At 43.0% G+C, this 21725-nt stretch overlaps 1 protein-coding gene across 1 annotated transcript in view; it reads right to left on the bottom strand.

The window, feature by feature from the left end:
- Positions 1 to 16028: 16028 nt before the first annotated feature.
- The window catches only part of LOC311130282 (PR domain zinc finger protein 5-like), a 47192-nt gene continuing 41495 nt past the window's right edge, over positions 16029 to 21725 (bottom strand). The window contains exons 14-15 of the mRNA XM_084163011.1: positions 18919 to 19023; positions 16029 to 17149 (exon numbers count right to left, since the gene is read on the bottom strand). Of these exons, the coding sequence (XP_084019137.1) occupies positions 16985 to 17149; positions 18919 to 19023 (270 nt within the window). The 3' untranslated portion in view covers positions 16029 to 16984. The remainder of the gene's footprint in view (positions 17150 to 18918; positions 19024 to 21725) is intronic.

Raw genomic sequence — 21725 nt, forward strand, 5'->3', positions numbered from 1 at the left:
AGGACAACAAAGTCAAGGTATTGGAGTGGCCATCACAAAGCCCTGACCTCAATCCTATAGAACATTTGTGGGCAGAACTGAAAAAGTGTGTGCAAGCAAGGAGGCTTTCAAACCTGACTCAGTTACACCAGCTCTGTCAGGAGGAATGGGCCAAAATTCACCCAACTTATTGTGGGAAGCTTGTGGAAGGCTACCCAAAATGTTTGATCCAAGTTAAACAATTTAAAGGCAATGCTACCAGATACTAATTGAGTGTATGTTAACTTCTGACCCACTGGGAATGTGATGAAAGAAATAAAAGCTGAAATAAATCATTCTCTTTACTATTATTCTGACATTTCACATTCTTAAAATAAAGTGGTGATCCTAACTGACCTAAGACAGGGAATTTTTAGTGGAATTAAATGTCAGGAATGAGTTTAAATATATTTGGCTAAGGTGTATGTAAACTTCCGACTTCAACTGTAACAAAACTGTTGGACATAGAAACACCAGATTTTCGTCGCCAAAAAAATTACTGATCTTTATTCATTGTGAAATCATGGAAAATATTAATACAATTCCACCCATGAGGTCAAAGAGTGCGCTTTTGGTCATTTACTGATTTTTTAATGACTACATCATTTCTGTACCCCACATATACAATTATCTGTAGAGGTCCCTTGGTCGAGCAGTGAATTTCAAACACAGATTAAAACACAAAGACCAGGGAGGTTTTCCAATGCCTCGCAAAGAAGGACACTTATTGGAAGATAGGTAAATGTATATCCCTTTGAGCATGGTGAAGTTATTAAATTATTGCACAAAGAGTGAGTCAATGAAACGTATTATGTGACTTGTTAACCTTTTACTGCAGTGGGCTAACTCAGGGTCACACAGAGTGTTTCTTGGTAGTCTTAAACAAATCTACTTTGAAACAAAGGTATACACCTCACACACATGGTTATGGGCTTAGAAAAAATAAGAAACCTGTACCATGTCAGATATAAAGTTGAAATGTATTCAAATGTTTGTTTGCATCCCAATATTACACTTTATATACATCACAGAAGACTGAAATATAACAAAACCGTTTGACATAGAAACACTGGATTTTCGTGCATTTTATTTTAAATATATACAGTATATATATATTTGCTAAAATTGCCAGCTTCAGTTAGCTGATTTTAGCCATCCTTTATGGTTAGTTCTAGTTGGGCAGCTTAGTCTCCACTTTTGTTAGTGTCTTATTGGTCAAGGTCACGCCAAATACTTATCACCACATCTCGTTTAGCCTATCAGCAGCCTTGATTCCCGGGACTTCAGTTTCACTTAGTCTATGACACCAGCACACTGTGTGGTCAGAAACGTGCTTTCCCCATCCTGATGAGCACTTCCACAGTTTTTCCTCCTGCTGAACTTTTCCTCCTGTGGACTGAATCCCTGTATGTCTGATGTTTAATTAACCATAGTTAATGTCAGTTCTCACTAGACATGATTCTCAGTTATCTGAACCATGAGTGGTCAGATGTGTGTGTGATGTGTGTGTGTGTGTGTGAATGTGGACATCTTCTTCAATTAAACTCCCCTTAACCTGGACATCCGCCTCATCCTTGTTCTGACTGGACATTCTGTAGTGGTCGCTACTGGCGTTAAGCCAGCAGCTAAGGTTTCTTACTACATTCATGGTCCTTTGATTCTCTACAACCCTACCACTATTTTTCAATAATGTTTATTAATTATGAAATTATAACCTAAATTATAACCCAAATGACAGTGAAAATAAGGAAGCCTGTACATAATAAAAATATTCCAAAGCACGCATCCTGTTTGCAATAAGGCATTAAAGTAAAACTGGTTCCGTCTACTTTTCAACAGACACTGGGAGACAAATTCACCTTTCAGCATGACAATAACCTAAAACACAAGGCCAAATACAAACTGGAGTTGCTTACCAAGACGACATTGAATGCTAGTTACAGTTTTTACTTAAATTGGCTTGAAAATCTATGGTAAGACTTGAAAATGGCTGTCTAGCAATGATCAATAACAAATAATGTGCAAATATTGTACAATACAGGTTTGCAAATCTCTTAGACACTTACCCAGAAATACTCACAGCTTTAATCACTGCCAAAGGTGATTCTAACATATATTGACTCAGGGGTGTGAATACTTATGTAAATTAGATATTTCTGTATTTCATTTTCAATACATTTGTTACAAATTCTAAAAACCTGTTTTCACTTTGTCATTATGGGGTATTGTGTGTAGATGGGTGAGAAAATAACTATTTAATCCATTAAGAATTCAGGCTGTAACACAACAACATGTGGAATAAGTCAAGGGGTATGAATACTTTTTGAAGGCACTGTATGCAAACAGATTGAGACACACGTTCTCTCAAGACATGCACAGACATGCTGATAAACATACAGAAAGGCACTGGCACAAACTCTAACACGTAGTCGCACACACAAACACACGCACATGTGCGCCCTGTTTTGGTAGGCAATAATGTTTGTTTTTATGGATAACACCAGTGTGTGTGTGTGTGTGTGTGTATGTGTGTATGTGTGTGTGTGTGTGTTTGTGTTTGTGTGTGTGTGTGTGTGTGTGTGTGTGTGTGTGTGTGTGTGTGTGTGTGTGTGTGTGTGTGTGTGTGTGTGTGTGTGTGTGTGTGTCAGGACAGTCCCGTATCCTGGAGACAGGAGGCCAAAACAGTTCAGCCCGGATTTAGCGCCATCCTTAAACTATTCTGAAGTAATTATGAGGCACTAAGGGCCCGATTCAGACTTAGGAAGTAATTATTGAGATTTATGCCTTTGCTACGCAGGCCTTTCCTACGCACTTCTCAGTAGTTGGTATTCAGACTTACCTTATGCATGTGCGTAACGGACTTTGCAGGCGTGGTTCCCTTGCATGTGCTGAATAAATGTAATTCAACCACTGAAAACCGTCCCACTTGCTGGCCAACAGATTTTCTCATGGAGTTTTCATTCAATAGTGTTTTCAGTACATTTATCTAAAGCCATCCCTTTAAATACAGTGTAAGACCTACCTTTAATTCGAATTTTCTTGACAGACTCACTAGAACAGGACTGCCCAACCCTGTTCCTGGAGAGCTACTGTCCTGTAGGTTTTTGCTCCAACCCTAATCTAGCACACCTGATTCTAATAATTAGCAGGTTGATAAGATGAATCAGGTTAGTAACACCTTGGGTTGGAGCGAAAACCTAGAGGAGGGTAGCTCTCCAGGATCAGGGTTGGGCAACCCTGCACTAGAATATACACTGAGTGTACAAAAGATGACAGACTGACCAGGTGAATCAAATCAAATCAAAATCAAATCAAATCAAATTGAATCCAGGTAAAAACTATGATCCCTTATTAATGTCTCCTGTTAAATCCACTTCAATCAGTGTAGATGAAGGGGAGGAGACAGGTTAAAGAAGGATCTTTAAGCCTTGAAACAATTGAAACATGGATTGTGTATGTGTGACATTCAGAGGGGGAATGGGCAAGACTAAATATTGAAGTACCTTTGAACAGGTTATGGTAGTAGGTGCCAGGCGCACTGGTTTGAGTGTGTCAAGAACTGCAACGCTGCTGGATTTTTCACTCTCAACAGTTTCCTGTGTGTATCAAAAATGGTCCACTACCCAATGGACTTCCAGCCAACTTGGAGCCAGCATCCCTGTGGAAAGTTTTCAACACCTTGTAGTCCATGCCCCGACGAATTGAGGCTGTGCTGATGGCAAAATGGGGTGCAACTCAATATTAGGAAGGTGTTCCTAATGTTTTGTACACTCAGTGTATATCGAGAGAATGGTTTCAGAATAGGGATCAATGAAAGAAACCATCTAAATACACGCATATTCAACTCCTTTTCAGTACCAATTGTAGGCTACAAATTGAAGGAAGCTATCAGGCACTGCACTAAAGTGACAGTTATTGTGTATATTGGTATTACTGACGGTGGCTACCGATAGTGGCTAACATTTAATATGATAGAAATTGTTTTGAAAAAATACTAAAAGTCCAGGTATATAATTAAAACATCCTAGAGTGCATAAATCAACTTGGTAAGTTCGGCACTAATGTCAGTGCGCTCAGGTTTCCGTAGGCTACAGCCTCGGCTTGGGTCTCCAGATTTCAGCCCCGCAAATTCTGAAGCCATAGGCCTACAATTACAATTCTGAATAACGACACAGCTATTGATACTTCACTTTGTGCAAAAGACGTTGAAATTCCTGTCATGTTGACCTTTTCAGTTTGCTGAAATATGACTGCTTTCACATTGTCTTCAGCGATCATAAGATAGATCTGAAACAATTCTCATTTATATTTACAATTCCCTTCTCCAAACGGCTTGCTCATTTACCTAGATCTTATCAATAGCTCTTATCAATTTAAAAATTACAGTGCAGGGAGAATGGTGTTATTTCTATCAGGAAAAATACACTATAAAGTTCATTCAGAAAAGAATTCAGACCACTTCCCTTTTTCCAAATTTTGTTACGTTACAGCCTTATTCTAAAATTGATTAAATAAAACATTTTCCTCATCAATCTACACACAATACGGCATAATGACAATACAAAAACATGTTTTTAGAAACTTTAGCAAATGTATTACAAATAAAAACAGAAATACCTTATTTACACAAGTATTCAGACCCTTTGCTTTGATACTCGAAATTGAGCTCAGGTGCATCCGGCTTCCATTGATCATCCGTAAGATGTTTCTACAACTTCATTGGAGTCCACCTGTGGTAAATTCAATTGATTGGACATGATTTGGAAAGGCACACGCCTGTCTATATAAGCTCCCACAGTTGACAGTGCATGTCAGAGCAAAAACCAAACAATGAATTGTCCATAGAGCTCCGAGTCAGGATTGTGTCGAGGCACAGATCTGGGGAAGGGTACCAAAACATTTCTGCAGCATTGAAGGTCCAGAAGAACACAGTGGCCTCCATCATTCTTAAATGGAAGAAATGTGGAACCACCAAGACTCTTGCTAGAGCTGGCCACCAGGCCAAACTGAGTAATCGGGGGAGAAGGGCCTTGGTCAGGCAGGTGACCAAGAACCCGATGGTCACTCTGACAGAGATTCAGAGTTCCTCTGTGGAGATTAGGAGAACCTTCCAGAAGGACAACCATTTCTGCAGCACTCCACCAATCAGGCCTTTATGGTAGAGTGGCCAGACGGAAGCCACTCCTCAGTAAAAGGCACATGACAGCCCGCTTGGAGTTTACCAAAAGGCACCTAAAGGACTCTCAGACCATGAGAAAGAAGATTCTCTGGTCGTATGAAACCAAGATTGAACTATTTGGCCTGAATGCCAAGTGTCACGTCTGGAGGAATTCTGGCACCATCCCTACGGTGAAGCATGGTGGTGGCAGCATCATGCTGTGGGGATGTTTTTCAGTGGCAGGGACTGGGAGACTAGTCAGGATCGAGGGAAAGATGAACGGAGCAAAGTACAGAGAGATCCTTGATGAAAACCTGCTCCTGAGCGCTCAGAACCTCAGACTGGGGTGAAGGTTCACCTTCCAACAGGACAACGACCCTAAGCACACAGCCAAGACAACGCAGGAGTGGCTTCGGGACAAGTCTCTGAATGTCCTTGAGTGGCCCAGCCAGAGCCCGGACTTGAACCCAATCTAACATCTCTGGAGAGACCTGAAAATAGTTGTGCAGCGATGCTCCCCATCCAACCTGACAGAGCTTGAGAGGATCTGTAGAGAAGAATGGGAGAAACTCCCCAAATACAGGTGTGCCAAGCTTGTAGCATCATACCCAAGAAGAATCAAGGCTGTAATCGCTGCCAAAGGTCCTTCAACAAAGTATTGAGTAAATGGTCTGAATACTTATGTAAATGTAATATTTCAATTTTGTATTTTTAATCAATTTGCAAAAATAAAATAAAGCATGTTTTTGCTTTGTCATTATGGGGTATTGTGTGTATATTGATGAGGGAAAAAAACCAATTGAATCCATTTTAGAATAAGGCTGTGACGTAACAAAATGTGGAAAAAGTGAAGGGGTCTGAATACTTTTCCAAATGCACTGTATTTACAAACGTATGTGAACACCCCTTCAAATTAGTCGATTTGGCTATTTCAACCACATCCGTTGCTGACAGGTGTATTAAATCGAGCACACAGCCATGCAATCTCCATAGACAAACATTGGCAGTAGAATGGCCTTACTGAAGAACTCAGTGACTTTCAACGTGGCACAGTCATAGGATGCCACCTTTCCAACAAGTCAGTTCATCAAATTTCTGCCCTGCTAGAGCTGCCCCGGTCAACTGTAAGTGCTGTTATTGTGAAGTGGAAACATGTAGGGGCAACAACGGCTCAGCCGCGAAGTGGTAGGCCACACAAACTCACAGAACGGGATCGGCGAGTGCTGAATTGCGTAGCGCGTAGAAATCGTCTGTCCTCGGTTGCAATACTCACTACGAGATCCAAACTGCCTCTGGAAGCAACGAGTTCCAAACTGCCTCTGGATGCAACGTTAGCACAATAACTGTTCGTCGGGAGCTTCATGAAATGGGTTTCCGTGGCCGAGCAGCCGCACACAAGCCTAAGACCACCATGCACAATGCCAAGCGTCGAGTGGAGTGGTGTAAAGCTCGCCGCAATTGGACTCTGGAGCAGTGGAAACGCGTTCTCTGAAGTGATGAATCACGCTTCACCATCTGGCAGTCTGACGGACGACTCTGGGTTTGGCGGATGCCAGGAGAATGCATAGTGCCAACTGTAAAGTTTGGTGGAGGAGGAATAATGGTCTGGGGCTGTTTTCATGGTTCAGGCCCCTAAATTCCAGTGAAGGGAAATGTTAACCCTACAGCATACAACTTGAGGTCCATACAGAAATGGTTTGTCGAGATCGGTGTGGAAGAACTTGACTGGCCTGCACAGAGCCCTGACCTCAACCGCATCCAACACCTTTGGGATAAATTGGAACGCCGACTGCGAGCCAGGCCTAATCGCCCAACATTAGTGCTCGACCTCACTAATGCTCTTGTGGCTGAATGGAAAGCCTAGTGGAAAGCCTTCCCAGAAGAATGGAGGCTGTTATAGCAGCAAAGGAGGGACAAACTCCATATTAATGCCCATGATTTTGGAATGAGATGTTCAACGAGCAGGTGTCCACATGTAGTATATGTTGTTCCACTTTGAAAGGAGGTGGAATTATGAGTGAATTAAATCAAGGTTAGAATATGGCGTATTTGTAAACACACCTCCGCCACACCTTCCTTTCTTTGATCTCCACCCCAAACGAATAGTGTGTGAATAGCAGGCTATTCTCATGCTTAAATTCAAGGTCAGAATACACGTAGAGAAAAAAGTGAATCAAAATGGAATTATGTTCCATTTATGCATGCTTCACTTGGGTCGGAATTCCCCCCTAAACAAAGAGATTGCCCTGTCGCCAGTGGAGCAAAAAGTCACTCCACATTAAGGTGATTTCAAGAGATGCAAGGGCCTCTGTGCATTGGCTACAGGGCTGACTGAGGGGTCTCCAAGTGGACCTCACACACACACACACACGCTCGTACACACACACGCAACAGGGGTAATGGTCTGCAAGAGGACAACACACACACACACACACACACACACACACACACACACACACACACACACACACACACACACTGGTGTTATCCATAAAAACAAACATTATCATCTACCAAAACAGGGCGCACATACCAGACTCAATCGGTGCACTTACACACACATAAACTGAAACATGCCCTTGTGTTGATAGACAGACACACAGGTTGCCATTGAAGAGGCGATTATTGTTCTCTCTCTGCCTGAGTGATGTTTCAGTCCACTTTGAGAGCCTGTCACTCATCCCCCCTTCATTGGATGTCCTTGATGATGACATGTCACATCTGGAAGCTCTTCTGGTTGTTTGATACATAGACATTCTCATAGACATTTATTTGCTCTGCTAGGCTTTCCCATGGGTCGGGTTGAGAAGCTCCTGTGATGATGTGTAGAGGGAAACCAAGACCTCCACGACAGCAGTCAAGTCAATTGAAGTCATTCTGTTATTCACCACCTCAAGTTTTTTTTTTTCAAAGGTAGGACATTTTGGGAAATGTGAGTCTGTGCCCAAAAAGAGCGTTTAGGGCAGTTATTTAAAATCAACCATTTGATGCCATTTGATTTCTACAGGTTTGGCTGCAACCTAAGTAAAGCCAACCTTTCCTACATACAACATAGCAATATCAGTGGGTTCAGTGAGTCCTGTACACTGTTGTCAGTGTCACACCGGGTCAGTTAGGTCTGACAGTGAGATGTTTGGACCCTTGGTTCCTGTGGAAAGTGTATGGTAAGTGTGCTGTACTCTGTCACAGACGTGGGTGTTTCCTCAGCCAGAGGAGAGAGTAAAATAACCATTCATGGGTCTGAGGGGTGTAATGTGCTGTGATGATGTCATGCACACTGAATAAATGTGTAGCCGCTAGGCCATGTTAGACTAGGATATTGTTTCACAGGAGAAACTGACTGGTCCAGATTGACTCCTAGGCTCTGAGACACACACACACACACTTTGTTTTTGTGAAATTTCAGGACTTTCTGGAGTGTAAAAATGTTTGACATAAAAAATCGTATTTTCGCTAGCCCCAAACCAAATCCTAATACTAACCCTAACCTTAATCCTTAACCTAACCCTAACCTTAACCCCAAAAACCATAACCCTAAACCTAACCCTAACCCTAAACCTAAATCTAACCTTAGCCCTAACCTTCACCCTAAACCTAACCCTTAAGCTTAAAATAGCATTTGAACAAATTCAGGACCTGAAAAAAACAGACTTTTCAAAAACGTTTTGTTTTCCTACCTTTCCAGGACATTCGAGTGAAATGTTAGGACTTTGGGGTCCTGACACACACACACACACACACACAACACTGATGTAACAATGTCCACACATCCACCCAGAAGAGGCCAGTCTGCTTCCAGTTTGATTGCACACAGTTACTGTTGAACTAGCTGGTGTACAAAGGGACGGATCCACTTTCAGGACATGCTTTTAATGAAACTCAAACTGGAACACATTTCAGATCTCAGAACAAAGAGGGAAAATCAAAAGCGTAAGAGGAGGTGACCTGGGGTAGAGCATGCTCTCCGCTCTAAACACAGCGCCTCACCATGATTGTCCAGCTGTAAACAAGACCTCTCTGAAGCCCAACTGAATTACACAAACAGGTGGGGGAATGAAAGCTGCATGTTTTAATGTTGGTATTTCGAGTTAAAGCTCAATGAAATAAGCATAAACTAGAATTAAAGTCACAGCAGTAGAGCCTGAGAGAAGAGGCTACTGAAACTAACTGGCAAAGCTTTGAAGATGATAAACTATTTAAAAAATCTGTTAAATGAATGTTAATCCTTAACAAATGTGCTCAGCTGCCATCGAGAGTTGAGTTATCTTAGACGCAGCGAGGACACATGAAAAGTATCGAACACAAATGGAACAATATGTACGTCGGCAGATAAGTTATGACTTTTCAGCAGCTTTGAAAAACTCCATCTTAAACAAACATATGTTGCTGTGCAAAATGATGGAGTGAGAGATTTATTGGAAATGAAAACTCTTTGCCGAATGTTATAAATCACTACAGTCTCTGTTGTTAAGTAGTGGGCTGTTCCTCCCAGAAGAACCAAAGGAAATGCCATGTAGCCTCAAACCCACCGCCTCAGTAGTACATTACACTACCAAAAAACAGCTTGTATCTTGTCAGTGCATCATGGAAAAATTTTGATTTGATTATTGAATTGTTTACCTGAATAGATTTTTTTTCATTAGTCTAAGGATTCATAGATCTTCTCTTTAGATTGCAGAATGGGTTTTGAATTATGTAAGTTTACTTTATAGAAATTGTTTACAGAGTTACATGTGAGGTTACGAGAAAAGCGCCTCAAGCAAGTTAGATTGTGGGTGCTGATATTCTTTGATGTACTTATCTAGTGCATCTTGTATCATCAGCCTACAGTATACATCCTCAGTGTAACTACTCCACGTAGACTATAGGCCTTCAAGCCCCGAGCCCTGAGGCCACAGAACCCCACAGCGTTGTATTGTACAGCCCTGTCCTATTACCTCTCCCCTCTGAGACCCCAGTGTTTGGTGGCCACCAGGCCGCCCCCTGGAGCCCTGGTTGGTGGGTCAGAACGCACCTGTGGCCAGCGATGTTCAGAGCCGATAAATTCTCCTGCTTAATGGAGCTTGGGAGGTGGCGCTCGCTGCTCATTGGCCGTGAAGAACACGCCATTTGAAATGGCTCGGAGCAAAATGGTTCTTACAGAGTGGTATAGCGCTGCCCAGCGTGAGTGGTCCCCAGTTGTGTTGTGCATGAGTAAACTGGTGATGGTATCAGTTTAAACTGAGTGGCGGGATAGAGAGATGTGAGATCAGTGGTTGTAAAGGTTTGCTGCAGAGGTTAAATATGTGGGTTGCCCACATTCACAGGGAGAAACAAGCGGAACCATTGTGTGTGAGGTTTAGGGTTTAGACACAGAGCCCTGGCCTACACCACGCATCAAAGACTATCTCAAGAACATAGACATAAATGGTCTCAATCACACATGCTGAAACCTGAGGATGGGATCAGGGTGTCTTTCATTTTTTTTCAGATTCAATGGCTGTTTAGATTCAATGTTCTGATGAACACAAACAACAGTAGCTATGTCATATTTTGGTCTGTTTTTAAACTCTTCATTGTGCTCTGTTGTGTGTAATCCTTTTCTTCCTTGCCAACATGATTCACATGATGCTATCAGCTATTGACTGTGGTTTACTGTACACAGATGCTTGATATTTTCTGCATCTTCTTCCAGTTGCCGAGTGTGGACAGAGTTTTTATTTATAACAAGGGGATAATGGATGGTTGTGTGAAGAGCCCGGCCACTCTGTCCCCAGGTCAGCCTCTCTCTCTGTCTCTGTCTCATAAATCCCGCTCACTATGGCGGCACAGAGGCAGTAAAGGAGAGCACTATCTGATCTCATATGTGTGCTGCTGCTGTTTTTAGACATTGGCAATGTACTGTGACAGAGTTACCTTTATACTGTACTGTTATAGTGCTGTCTTTTGTAGTACTGTTTAACTTATCTTTAGATGGATTGTAATAGACAGGTGCCAGCCATTTACTGTAGAAAGTCTCTCAGTTGGTTTGGCATCTTTAGTTCATAGTCTTTGAATTATGTCCAGGGGCCAACATGGAGTTTTCTGCAAATTCAATATGGCGGCCAAAGTAGAATATTGAGTATGGGGCGGCCAACTCACATCTGATGTGACGATACTGCCACATTTTTCTGCCGTCATGTCATAATGTCCATGTCCACAGAATAAACAGCACTAAGCACTTACAGTACACATGAGAGTATGTGTGTGTGTTTAGACAAGCAGCTCTCAGTGCAACAGAGGCAGTCTGTGTTTGCAAAGCACTGAAGCCACAATGTGTGTGGGAGTGAGGCATCTTTTATGAAGCAGGACCTCAACCTTGCTCATCCGTCTCCACTCCACAGTAGCTGTTACCGTGTGTTTGTGTGTTTGCGTGTGTGTGTGTGTGTGTGTTTGTGTGTGTGTGTGTGTGTGTGTGTGTGTATGTGCGTGTGTGTGTGTGTGTGTGTGTGTGTGTGTGTGTGTGTGTGTGTGTGTGTGTGTGTGTGTGTGTGAGAACTGTGTTTGAGTGTGTTAGACAGATACGGTTAAATGGCTCAAACAACAAGACAGGAAAACTGGATCCATTACATTTGTTTGACCAATAACTTCCTGTGAAAGATAGATGTGTTTTGGCCCAGGCAGCTGTTCATTCTGACAGCAGAGTCACTCCCCTTGTATGATGTCCCTGTATGCTGGGGGAATTACCATTCGGTTCACGTATGTGTGTGTGTGTCTGCCTGTGTGGTCTGGGAGTACCAGGTTCAGCGTGCCTAATGTAAAGAGCTCAGACAGAGACCCTGTCTCACCTCACATAGCCGCGCATAAAGGACAGAGACACTGGAGGCCATTCTCAGCGTCTAAGTCACAGCTCTGTGTGTGTGTGTTTATGCGTAAATTCTTGCCTGCTTGTGTGTGTGTGTGTGTGTGTATGTTTGTGTGTGTGTGTGTTTTCAGTACAGGGTAAATCAGCAGATGAAAGGTGTGTACCCCAGGGTCGCTCCTCTCTCTGCTCTGACGGGAAACAGACCATAAGTCTGGTGTTTAGTTTCTCCATCTCTCCCACACGTGTGATTCTGTGCAACCAGCTAACTTTCAAACATAAAAACAAATCTAAAACAGAACTTCCTGCAAGAAGACAACTACATAATTGTCAGTGTTAACATACAACTCTTTACATTTTCATTCCTGTCACTCTCAAACAACAACAAACCTAAATGTGTAGTTTACTACACAACATGACATGTATTTACTTTGTGTTTGTGCGCTCCTGTGTTGATAATGTTTCAAGGCACATATGCCTTGAGTCAGTCAATGGCTACATTTACCAGTGCTATTGTGCATGTCTGTATGGGTGAGTGAGCCCTATTCCTCAGTGTATGTCTCTGTGTGTGTTCTTAGGAGATTTGTGTTGGGCGTTTCAATATAGCCGCACCCTAAAAGACGGGTATGGGAGGGTAGTGAAACAGAACGAAAGAGAGAGGGAAGAATGAAGGAGAGGGAAGAGGATGGTAAAGGGATGAGTAACTGTCTGACCAAAGCAAAAGAGAAGAAATATGGTGGGTCTCTCATCACGTTCGCACAAATGTTTTGACTAGACCATTTAAGACTTCTCTGTCATCACCAATCACCTAGCGGTAAATCCCAGAACAGCTATGGGTGAACCTCGGTGGGAATGGAATAAGACGGGGATTCCGGAAAGATGGCTCTGGTTTACAGAGGAGCGGCAGCCATTACACAGCAGAATTCAAAATGAATAAAAGAACGTGTTGAATTAGATTATGCGGCGGCTCTTGACATTTGTTTCTAGTTTCCTGTGCTACAACGAACCTTGGCAACCGGTCAGAATTTGATAGGATCTTCTGTTCAAGTAGTGGATTTGTTGTTAAGGACATTTTAAATGGAGAAAATTAAATTGTGTTAGGTGTTATGTGATGTCGGAACTCTGGTCATTGTATCTATAGTATATACTGTATGTAGTTCTCTCCACAAAGATCTCATCCTGAAGGACACATACAATGTCTTTGTTAGTGTAAAATGAACAGAGTTGAGGCAGTGGAGATTCTCCTTTTCTTTAGGTATAATAGTGTGCTTGACGACATTCCCCAATTGTCTCCCCAGTCAACAGCCTATAAGGTGCAGACAGGGCTGTGGTCACTAATGACACTGCAGGGTGAAGGCACACGCAATGCACCTGATGACAGGACTGAAGACCGCTGGGGCTATAGAGGTGGACTTACTGACTGATGCCTTTTACTCTCCCAACAGTCATGTTTTCTGTGGTATTTTGCTTTTCTCTCATCCTCTGTCCAATTCTCCTTTTTCATAATTTCTCTCTCTCGACTGTGAGAAAAAGAGGGGAAGAGTGTTTGTTGGATCAAGAGAAAGCTCAACACATTTGCCAGATATTGGTTAGAGCCTGGGTATAACCCAGGCCTGAAATACAGTTACTGCTCAGAAGGAACATAGTATCTGATAGTACAGGGAAGACAGTTGTATAAAAGCTGACATTCTTGAACTTGAACATTCTGTTTTGGGACAATGCCTGTCCAGATTTGTTCTCTGTACATTGTCACATTCATGGTGTTTCTCACGAGCCCCAGCTTCAGCCTGGAGTCTGAGACACCTTGTTTAAATCACATCCCAAATCCTGGCAGATACAGGGCAAACAATAAGGATACAATATCTGCCCTCCAATCTGCATCTTCTCAAACTATGTGAGAACACCACTATTCCTTTCTCACGGGTTATTTGCAGGAAAATAATTGTTGATGTATCTCAGTTCCCTGCATCCTCCTTTTAAACTGAAGGCTTTTCAAGACAATCACTTAAATGCAACTTGCTTGTGATACTGGGCTGAATTATGTCAGAGGAGGATTTGGATTACACACACAAACGCGCATGCATGTACACACGCACGCACGCATGCACGTACACACACAACAAGGACAGATTCATACTAGTGTGATGAGTTTGTATTGCTGCAGTGCTTTCTTAGACCAGCAGAGGCTCTGAGGTCAAACCAGAGATGTATCACTTCATTCTGTTCTTTAACTTCAACCTTCTCTCCATCTCTCTACACCTATAACTTTCAATTATCTTTACTACACTTTTCTATTACTCTTTTTCCTGCTGGTGTTGTCTTACTCACTGTCAAATTCTTGACCTCTAAGTGGTTTTGGTCATCAGGGTTTGTTGTTACCCATGAGTACCACTCCCTTGGTTTCGATGGACGCAGGCCCTCAGCTTTAAAGGAATGTCCAGGAATGTTGGAGCGGACACCCAGAATAGACCCGCACACCCTTCCGTATACATATAAAATGCCCATGGATGGCACCCTTCACGCGGGGCACCCAACAACCATTCCCCTGGTCACGGAAGTGTTCCAGACTATCTGTTACCACGGCAACGACGGCCAAACACAGTGGTGAGACAACCTTGTCCGTGTCATTCCCAACGTGACCGTGGTTTTGCCATAAACCCAGGCTGGCGTGGTAATGACACTCCATGGCGGTGCAGCAGGGCAGTGGGCATGGCTGACTGGTGTGGGGAGCAGTGGGTGGACGCTGGTCTGGTCTGGGCCCAGTCTGGCCATACTCACAGATGGGGAGGCACAGCAGGAAACGTGGGCTTCCAGTAAAAACATGCAATTAGAAACACATTGACTCGCTGGGAGCCCCGGTGTGTATGGTACTACAGCTCTGTATGTGGCAGTGGGGGCTGTCCCAAGAAAAGGGAAAAGCCTAAATATTTTAGAGCCATCAACCCTCTAAACTCTGCGTTGAGGTGAAGGAGGAAAGGAGTATTCCACGGTTGAAAAAAGTACCCATACTTTGTTTGGAAAACATTTTTAAAATGCCACTGTGTTTGAGAGTGTCAGCGCGGCCCTGAGGCCTGACCACTAAGAGCAGGCAGCGGGCAGACAGCAGGCACAGCTGGACCAGTGGGCAGCGTGGGCCAGGGCCCTGTGTGCAGGCTGAGCCACGCCCTGCCTGGAAGGCCATGTGGTGAACCCAGTTCCAGAGGGAGTAGAGGTTAACATGGCCACATCTGATCTGAGAACCCTGCAGAACAGTCAGCCACCCCAGTCCTCAGGGACACTGGGTGTGTGAGTGGTGGAGATGCGCCTGTAGAGGCACATGTGTCTCTTCCCATATCCACAATCTCCCATGAGTTTAGCAAAGCAAGAGTAGCATAGGCCTAATCAGTCTCTGGGGGGGATAGGTGTTACCCTGTTTTCTACATTGATTTATTGATTGATTTTACACCAAATCCACATAAACAAGCACCCAAACACAGAAAATAGACATACCGACTGTATTGGTTTTATTAACCGGAGTGTGTGTTTGAGGAGACTGACTGTCAAACATGACAGGATTTATAGCCACTCCAACAGCACTGCAGCCTATTTGATGACAAGCTTAGAGACTCCCAGCTCTGGGAGTCTGATCCAGGATCCAACTGCCATTTAGGAGATTCTCACAGACTCAGTAAACCCTACAAACCAATGCCTTTGAGCCCTTCAGGAGCATCAGCAGTGGATGAGTTTGAGAAATGAGTCTGAGTGAGTCCCTTTATAGAGAGAGCAGCGAGTAGAGCAACTATCAGAGAGACTCTTTAGTGAGTGGCTTTAGATCAGGCAGAGTGGTGATCAGAATGGTGATTGTGGCCTCTGAAAAAAAACACTTAAATTACCTCAGGCTCTCAGCAGACTCCCAGCCAACCCAAGAATAAGGGTTAAATTAACAACAACAAAGTGAACAATTTTAACAAACTCTCAAAGTGTTTCCGAAATACCCCAACGTCAACAGTTAACCGACACGCACTTAGAATTAACAGAGTAAATGGCTGTTTTGTAAGTAATGAGGTTTTTATGACGTTAAAACAGGGAAGTGTGATGTGAAATATTCACAGTTTGACATGAACAGTAAAAGAGAGGGAATGTGTAACAGTTTGTGGAATACAGGAAGGCTATGGTCTGGTCATATAAAAACTACAGAGAAACAATCAGAAATGCATCATCCATTAAATACATTTTCCATTTAACCTACAGGATTACAAAAACAGGAGTGTAAACACATAAAGAAACTACTTGGTCCCTCAGTATATGAAATAACTATTAAAAAAAGTCTTAGCGGATATGAAATATGAAACATTTTGAAACATATATGAAACATTATTCTTTTGACAAACAGTAACAGTAACTTTGACAATGGTAATTAATTGTACAGCCTATGTGTGGGCTGAAGGGAGTAGGCTGGCTGTGTTTGGTAAACATCTTTGGCTTGGAAACTTTTTGGAAAGTTTGTACCTGGTCACAAGCATATAGTTGTGGCAGAGTAAGACACCTGAGCAGAGGTGGCAAAGGCACTGTATGGTTGGCATGAGGTGGGAACCTAGAAGCAGAAAGTGAGATAGAGAGTTTTTGAACTAGGCTAATTATTGTATTGTGCTGCATTGTCTGGAAATGTCAATCCCAAACGTTCATATCAAAAAAAAAAATATGTAAACTATAAACAGGGAAAGAAGGGCGGTTTGGAAGCAGATCAGAACTGTGTGGGTCTTGTGCCTCAACCCCCTGTGAATTTAATATATAATGTTCATACTCCATCATTCATAAGTACAGGATATGTTTCAATATTTAAATGTATTCTTTTCCATATTCTTCATTTGCATATACAGTATTTAATAGCAACGAACATTGCTTATTGCTACATATGAAATGCATAGCAGGTCATCCTGCATGTATAACTGTAAATATAGTATACTGTATCTGTATCTTTAGTAAACTGTCTCATATAGATAAGTCCCCTAGCCCTCGGTCTCTCCATGAACATTCTCCATGTGCACTTTGAGGTAGTCGTTCCTGGTGAACTTCTTATGGCACAGCGAGCACTCTGCCATGGGCCTGTTGGGGTTGTGGGTCAGCTTGTGCCTGCTCAGCATCTTCTTCAGACTGAACGACAGATCACACACCTACAGAGAGCAGAGGAAAGAGAAGTGTGTTAGTTAGCTCTGTTAGAGAAGGGAATTATCACACCTTAAATACGGTACATACAAATCTCTGTTTTAGTAGGTCGCTGATGGAACTTACTTAAATAATTCAGTCCTAAACTAAAGGACTATGTTGCAGAGGAATATTAAGCTATGAAATCCCAACCAGCTAACTGAACCAATCACATGAGAGAAGGCTTCAAGGCAGAAATCATATTTTCCCAGTAAAGCAAAGGGGATATAAATTAAACTAAACATCCATCACAAATGATCCATTTTACACCCTACAAACGACTCCATATCAAACTATCAATCATATTAATCCTGCATTGGCATGAGCACAGCAGTTCAACACATGGACTCAGGCTTCCCAGCATGTCTTCTTCACACTCAAATACTGTATCATCCATTCAAAATGCAAACCGTGGAGAAGTACCCTAAAGTCCACCTGCAGAGAATCTACGGCTTTCTGTGACCGAGTGCGTGAGTGTGTGTGTTTCTGTGATTACGTCATCAACCCGGTTTAATCAAATTTGTGATACACGTCATCACACATAGAAGGCTGGAGATACCAAAGAAAAATAGCGATCAAAACCTTTAATACTGAATTAAGAAAGAATTTCATCAACTGAATTCCAAAATTATTACAATAAAGAGATGGCCTTAACTGAGATAGCCATCGTTTCCCAAACCCCTTAGTGCTAACCCAGACCCCCTAGTGCTAACCCAGACCCCCTAGTGCTAACCCAAACCCCCTAGTGCTAACCCAGACCCCCTAGTGCTAACCCAGACCCCCTAGTGCTAACCCAGACCCCCTAGTGCTAACCCAAACCCCCTAGTGCTAACCCAACCCCCCTAGTGCTAACCCAGACCCCCTAGTGCTAACCCAGACCCCCTAGTGCTAACCCAGACCCCCTAGTGCTAACCCAAACCCCCTAATGCTAACCCAGACCCCCTAGTGCTAACCCAAACCCCCTAGTGCTAACCCAGACCCCCTAGTGCTAACCCAAACCCCCTAGTGCTAACCCAAACCCCCTAGTGCTAACCCAGACCCCCTAGTGCTAACCCAAACCCCCTAGTGCTAACCCAAACCCCCTAGTGCTAACCCAAACCCCCTAGTGCTAACCCAAACCCCCTAGTGCTAACCCAAACCCCCTAATGCTAACCCAAACCCCCTAGTGCTAACCCAAACCCCCTAGTGCTAACCCAGACACTTTGTCCTTAAAGGACCCGTCATGTCAGACAGTTCTGAGGGTTAAGGAAACAGCCAATTAGATTGGCTTTGGGATTTAAAACTCTCTTAACTTAAAAAGACACAATTGTGGTTCTTCCATAAAACAGAATAAAACCAGTGGAAGGAAATATTTTTTCAATGTCCAGACATGGTTAGAGGAAAGTGAGGGGGATACAGAGACTTTAGAGACTTAAAGATTCTTCCAGAGCACCAGCAGGATCCTCGGTCGCGTGTTTCTCTCTCTGAGAATCATTATTACTCCTGCGGTATTATAAACAGAAGGTAATTTCTCCCTCTGATCCCCTCACTGTGTTTACGTGAGATCAGCCGACTACGCCTCTCCAGAGGAGAGAGATCTTTATCTTACTCAGCCCACATCTGGCCACATGCCACAGACTGGCTGAGTAGAGCACTGGCACACGCATACAAAGACATACATGGACATAAACACACAAACACACACCATTTGGAGTTATGGTTAGGGTTAGGGTCCAGAGAAAGGTGGTTTGAGACTCACATCACACTGGAAGGGTTTCTCTCCGGTGTGGGTCCTCATGTGTTCGTCCAGACCTCTCTTCTGACTGAAGGCCTTGTTACACTCACTGCATTTATATGGCTTCTCCTGCAGGGACACACAGACAAACACACACCTTACCGACAGATCACCTCTCAACATAACAGGGCTCGGCAGCAGGCGGCCCGCGGGGGGGATACTGTAAAATCACCAAGGATTCAGCTAAAAAGGTGTTTAATTTAGGAAATCTGTGTGTGTGTTTCTCAGTCTAGGTGTGTGTCTGACTTCAGGGAAATAGTTTTGACACTTGAAAGCTTTGTTAGAGTTAAATAATAAGCCCTGAGATAGCAAGACTTCTTCTTTGAGTGTCAGTCTTTGGGTGTCAGTCTTTGAGTGTCAGTCTTTGAGTGTCAGTCTTTGGGTGTCAGTCTTTGGGTGTCAGTCTTTGACAAGACTCACTGATAGCGAAGTCTCTACCCATTTAGGGATCAGTTGTCAAGGGTACGGGGTGAATGCAGGAAGTTAGGGTCCTGGGAAAAGGGCTATCATGTGGGCGGGACAAGGAGTGCCCAGAGACACAGGATACAAAAGGAGGTAAAGATCAGGTTCAATGCACATGTCTGCGTGAGTATGTTTGTGTGTGTGAGTGAGAAAGAAAAATAGACACGCCTAACAGAGTGTATGGGGGGGGGGGGGGGGGTGTGAGAAACTTGGGTGTGGAGACCAAACCAGAACATACAGTGCCCTCCACTATTATTGGCACCCCTGTTTAAGATGTGGTCGAGGACTTCCAAAAATTCTCCTTTTTTTTTAAACAACATAGAACCCAAATGCAAAAAAATAGAAAAATCCAACCTTTTATTTAAGTACATTACTTTGGTGGTAAAAAAAAAATCACACATTTAGAAAAAAAATAACTTGAAATCATGTGTCCCACAATTATTGGCACCCCTAACAATTCCGCTGAAAATTTTAATTGATTTTTTAAAAAATATATTTTTCCGTAGTTGCTAAAGTTGGTCAGGGTATCTAGGAACTTTTAATTAGTAATTCATGACTTCCTGTTTCCCTGGGGTATAAATATGACGTGACACAGAGGCCTAATTCTCTTACCCATTTGTCAACATGGCAAAGACAAGAGAACACACCATTCAAGTAAGGCAGATTTGTGTCGACCTTCATAAGTCAGGCAATGGCTACAAGAAAATAGCCACTCGCCTTAACTTGCCCGTATCTACAGTCAGAGGAATCATTAAGAAGTTTAAAACAACTGGAACAGTGACAAACAAGGCTGGAAGAGGTCCCAGGTTTATCTTGCCACAACGCACAGTGAGGAGGATGGTAAGAGAAGTAAAAAAAAGTCCTAAGCTCACTGTCACAGAATTGCATCAAAGAGTGGCATCTTGGGGTCACAAAGTCTCCAAAACAACCATCAGACGCTCTCTACATGCCAACAAGCTGTTTGGGAGGCATGCAAGGAAAAAGCCTTTTCTCACTAACACTCACAAACGTAAACGTCTGGAGTTTGCTAAGCGGCACTGGGACTTCAACTGGGATCGTGTGCTTTGGTCAGATGAGACTAAGATTGAGCTTTTTGGCAACAAACACTCTAAGTGGGTCTGGCGTAAAACAAAAGATGAGTATGCCGAAAAGCACCTCATGCCCACCGTGAAGTATGGTGGAGGATCTGTGATGCTGTGGGCCTGTTTCTCTTCCAAAGGCCCTGGGAACCTTGTTAGGGTGCATGGCATTATGAACGCTTTGAACTACCAGGACATTTTAAATAAAAACCTGATGGCCTCTGCCAGAAAGCTGAAGATGGGTCGTCATTGGGTCTTTCAGCAGGATAATGATCCAAAACATGTGGCAAAATCTACACAAAAATGGTTCAGCAGTCACAAACTCAAGGTCCTCCCATGGCCATCTCAGTCCCCAGACCTCAACCCAATCGAAAACCTGTGGGGCGAGCTAAAGAGGAGAGTGCATAAGAGAGGACCCAGGACACTGGATGATCTAGAAAGATTGTGCAAAGAAGAATGGTCAAGGATCCCTCTCTCAGTGTTCTCCAATCTTGTGAAATGTTATAGGAGGAGATTAAGTGCTGTCTTGTTGGCAAAAGGGGGTTGTACAAAGTATTAACATCAGGGGTGCCAATAATTGTGGGACACATGATTTCAAGTTATTTTTTTTCTAAATGTGTGATTTTTTTTTTTTTACACCAAAGTAATGTACTTAAATTAAAGGTTGGATTTTTCTCTTTTTTTGCATTTGGGTTCTATGTTGTTTAAAAAAAAAGGAGAATTTTTGGAAGTCCTCGACCACATCTTAAACAGGGGTGCCAATAATTGTGGAGGGCACTGTAAGTGACGGTCTGTGTACTGTAAACCACCAGTAAAATCTGCTAATTAAATAGGTATAACTTTTCTAATAAAGCCTCACTTTCCCACTTGAGGGAAATCTTTCCCCTGAATGGCATACAAAAAAAATACAAAAATAGTTAAAGTTCAGAGTTTAGGAAACACATGGATGTAGAGGGGTGATGTGGAGGACCCAGAATGCATCACTGTGGCCCCAGTAACATCTAACATCTGTACCTGGTGACCTCCGCTCTTCAGCAGCTGTCCACCCTAGTGACCTTTGACCTGTGCCTCTGACTGGCTCACCTCTGAATCTGGCCACTCAGGAGTCTGCAGGGTTATGAATGGGATAAAGCTCTGTTTATTTACTCTGAGAGAGGCAGGAGGATCACATTTCATATCAAAAGTGTGGTCAATGGTCATCTCTAAACCAACATGGCCACATGGCCACAT

Source organism: Coregonus lavaretus (genome assembly GCF_964263955.1).
Source record: "Coregonus lavaretus genome assembly, chromosome: 6".
NCBI classification, from domain to species: Eukaryota; Metazoa; Chordata; class Actinopteri; order Salmoniformes; family Salmonidae; genus Coregonus; species Coregonus lavaretus.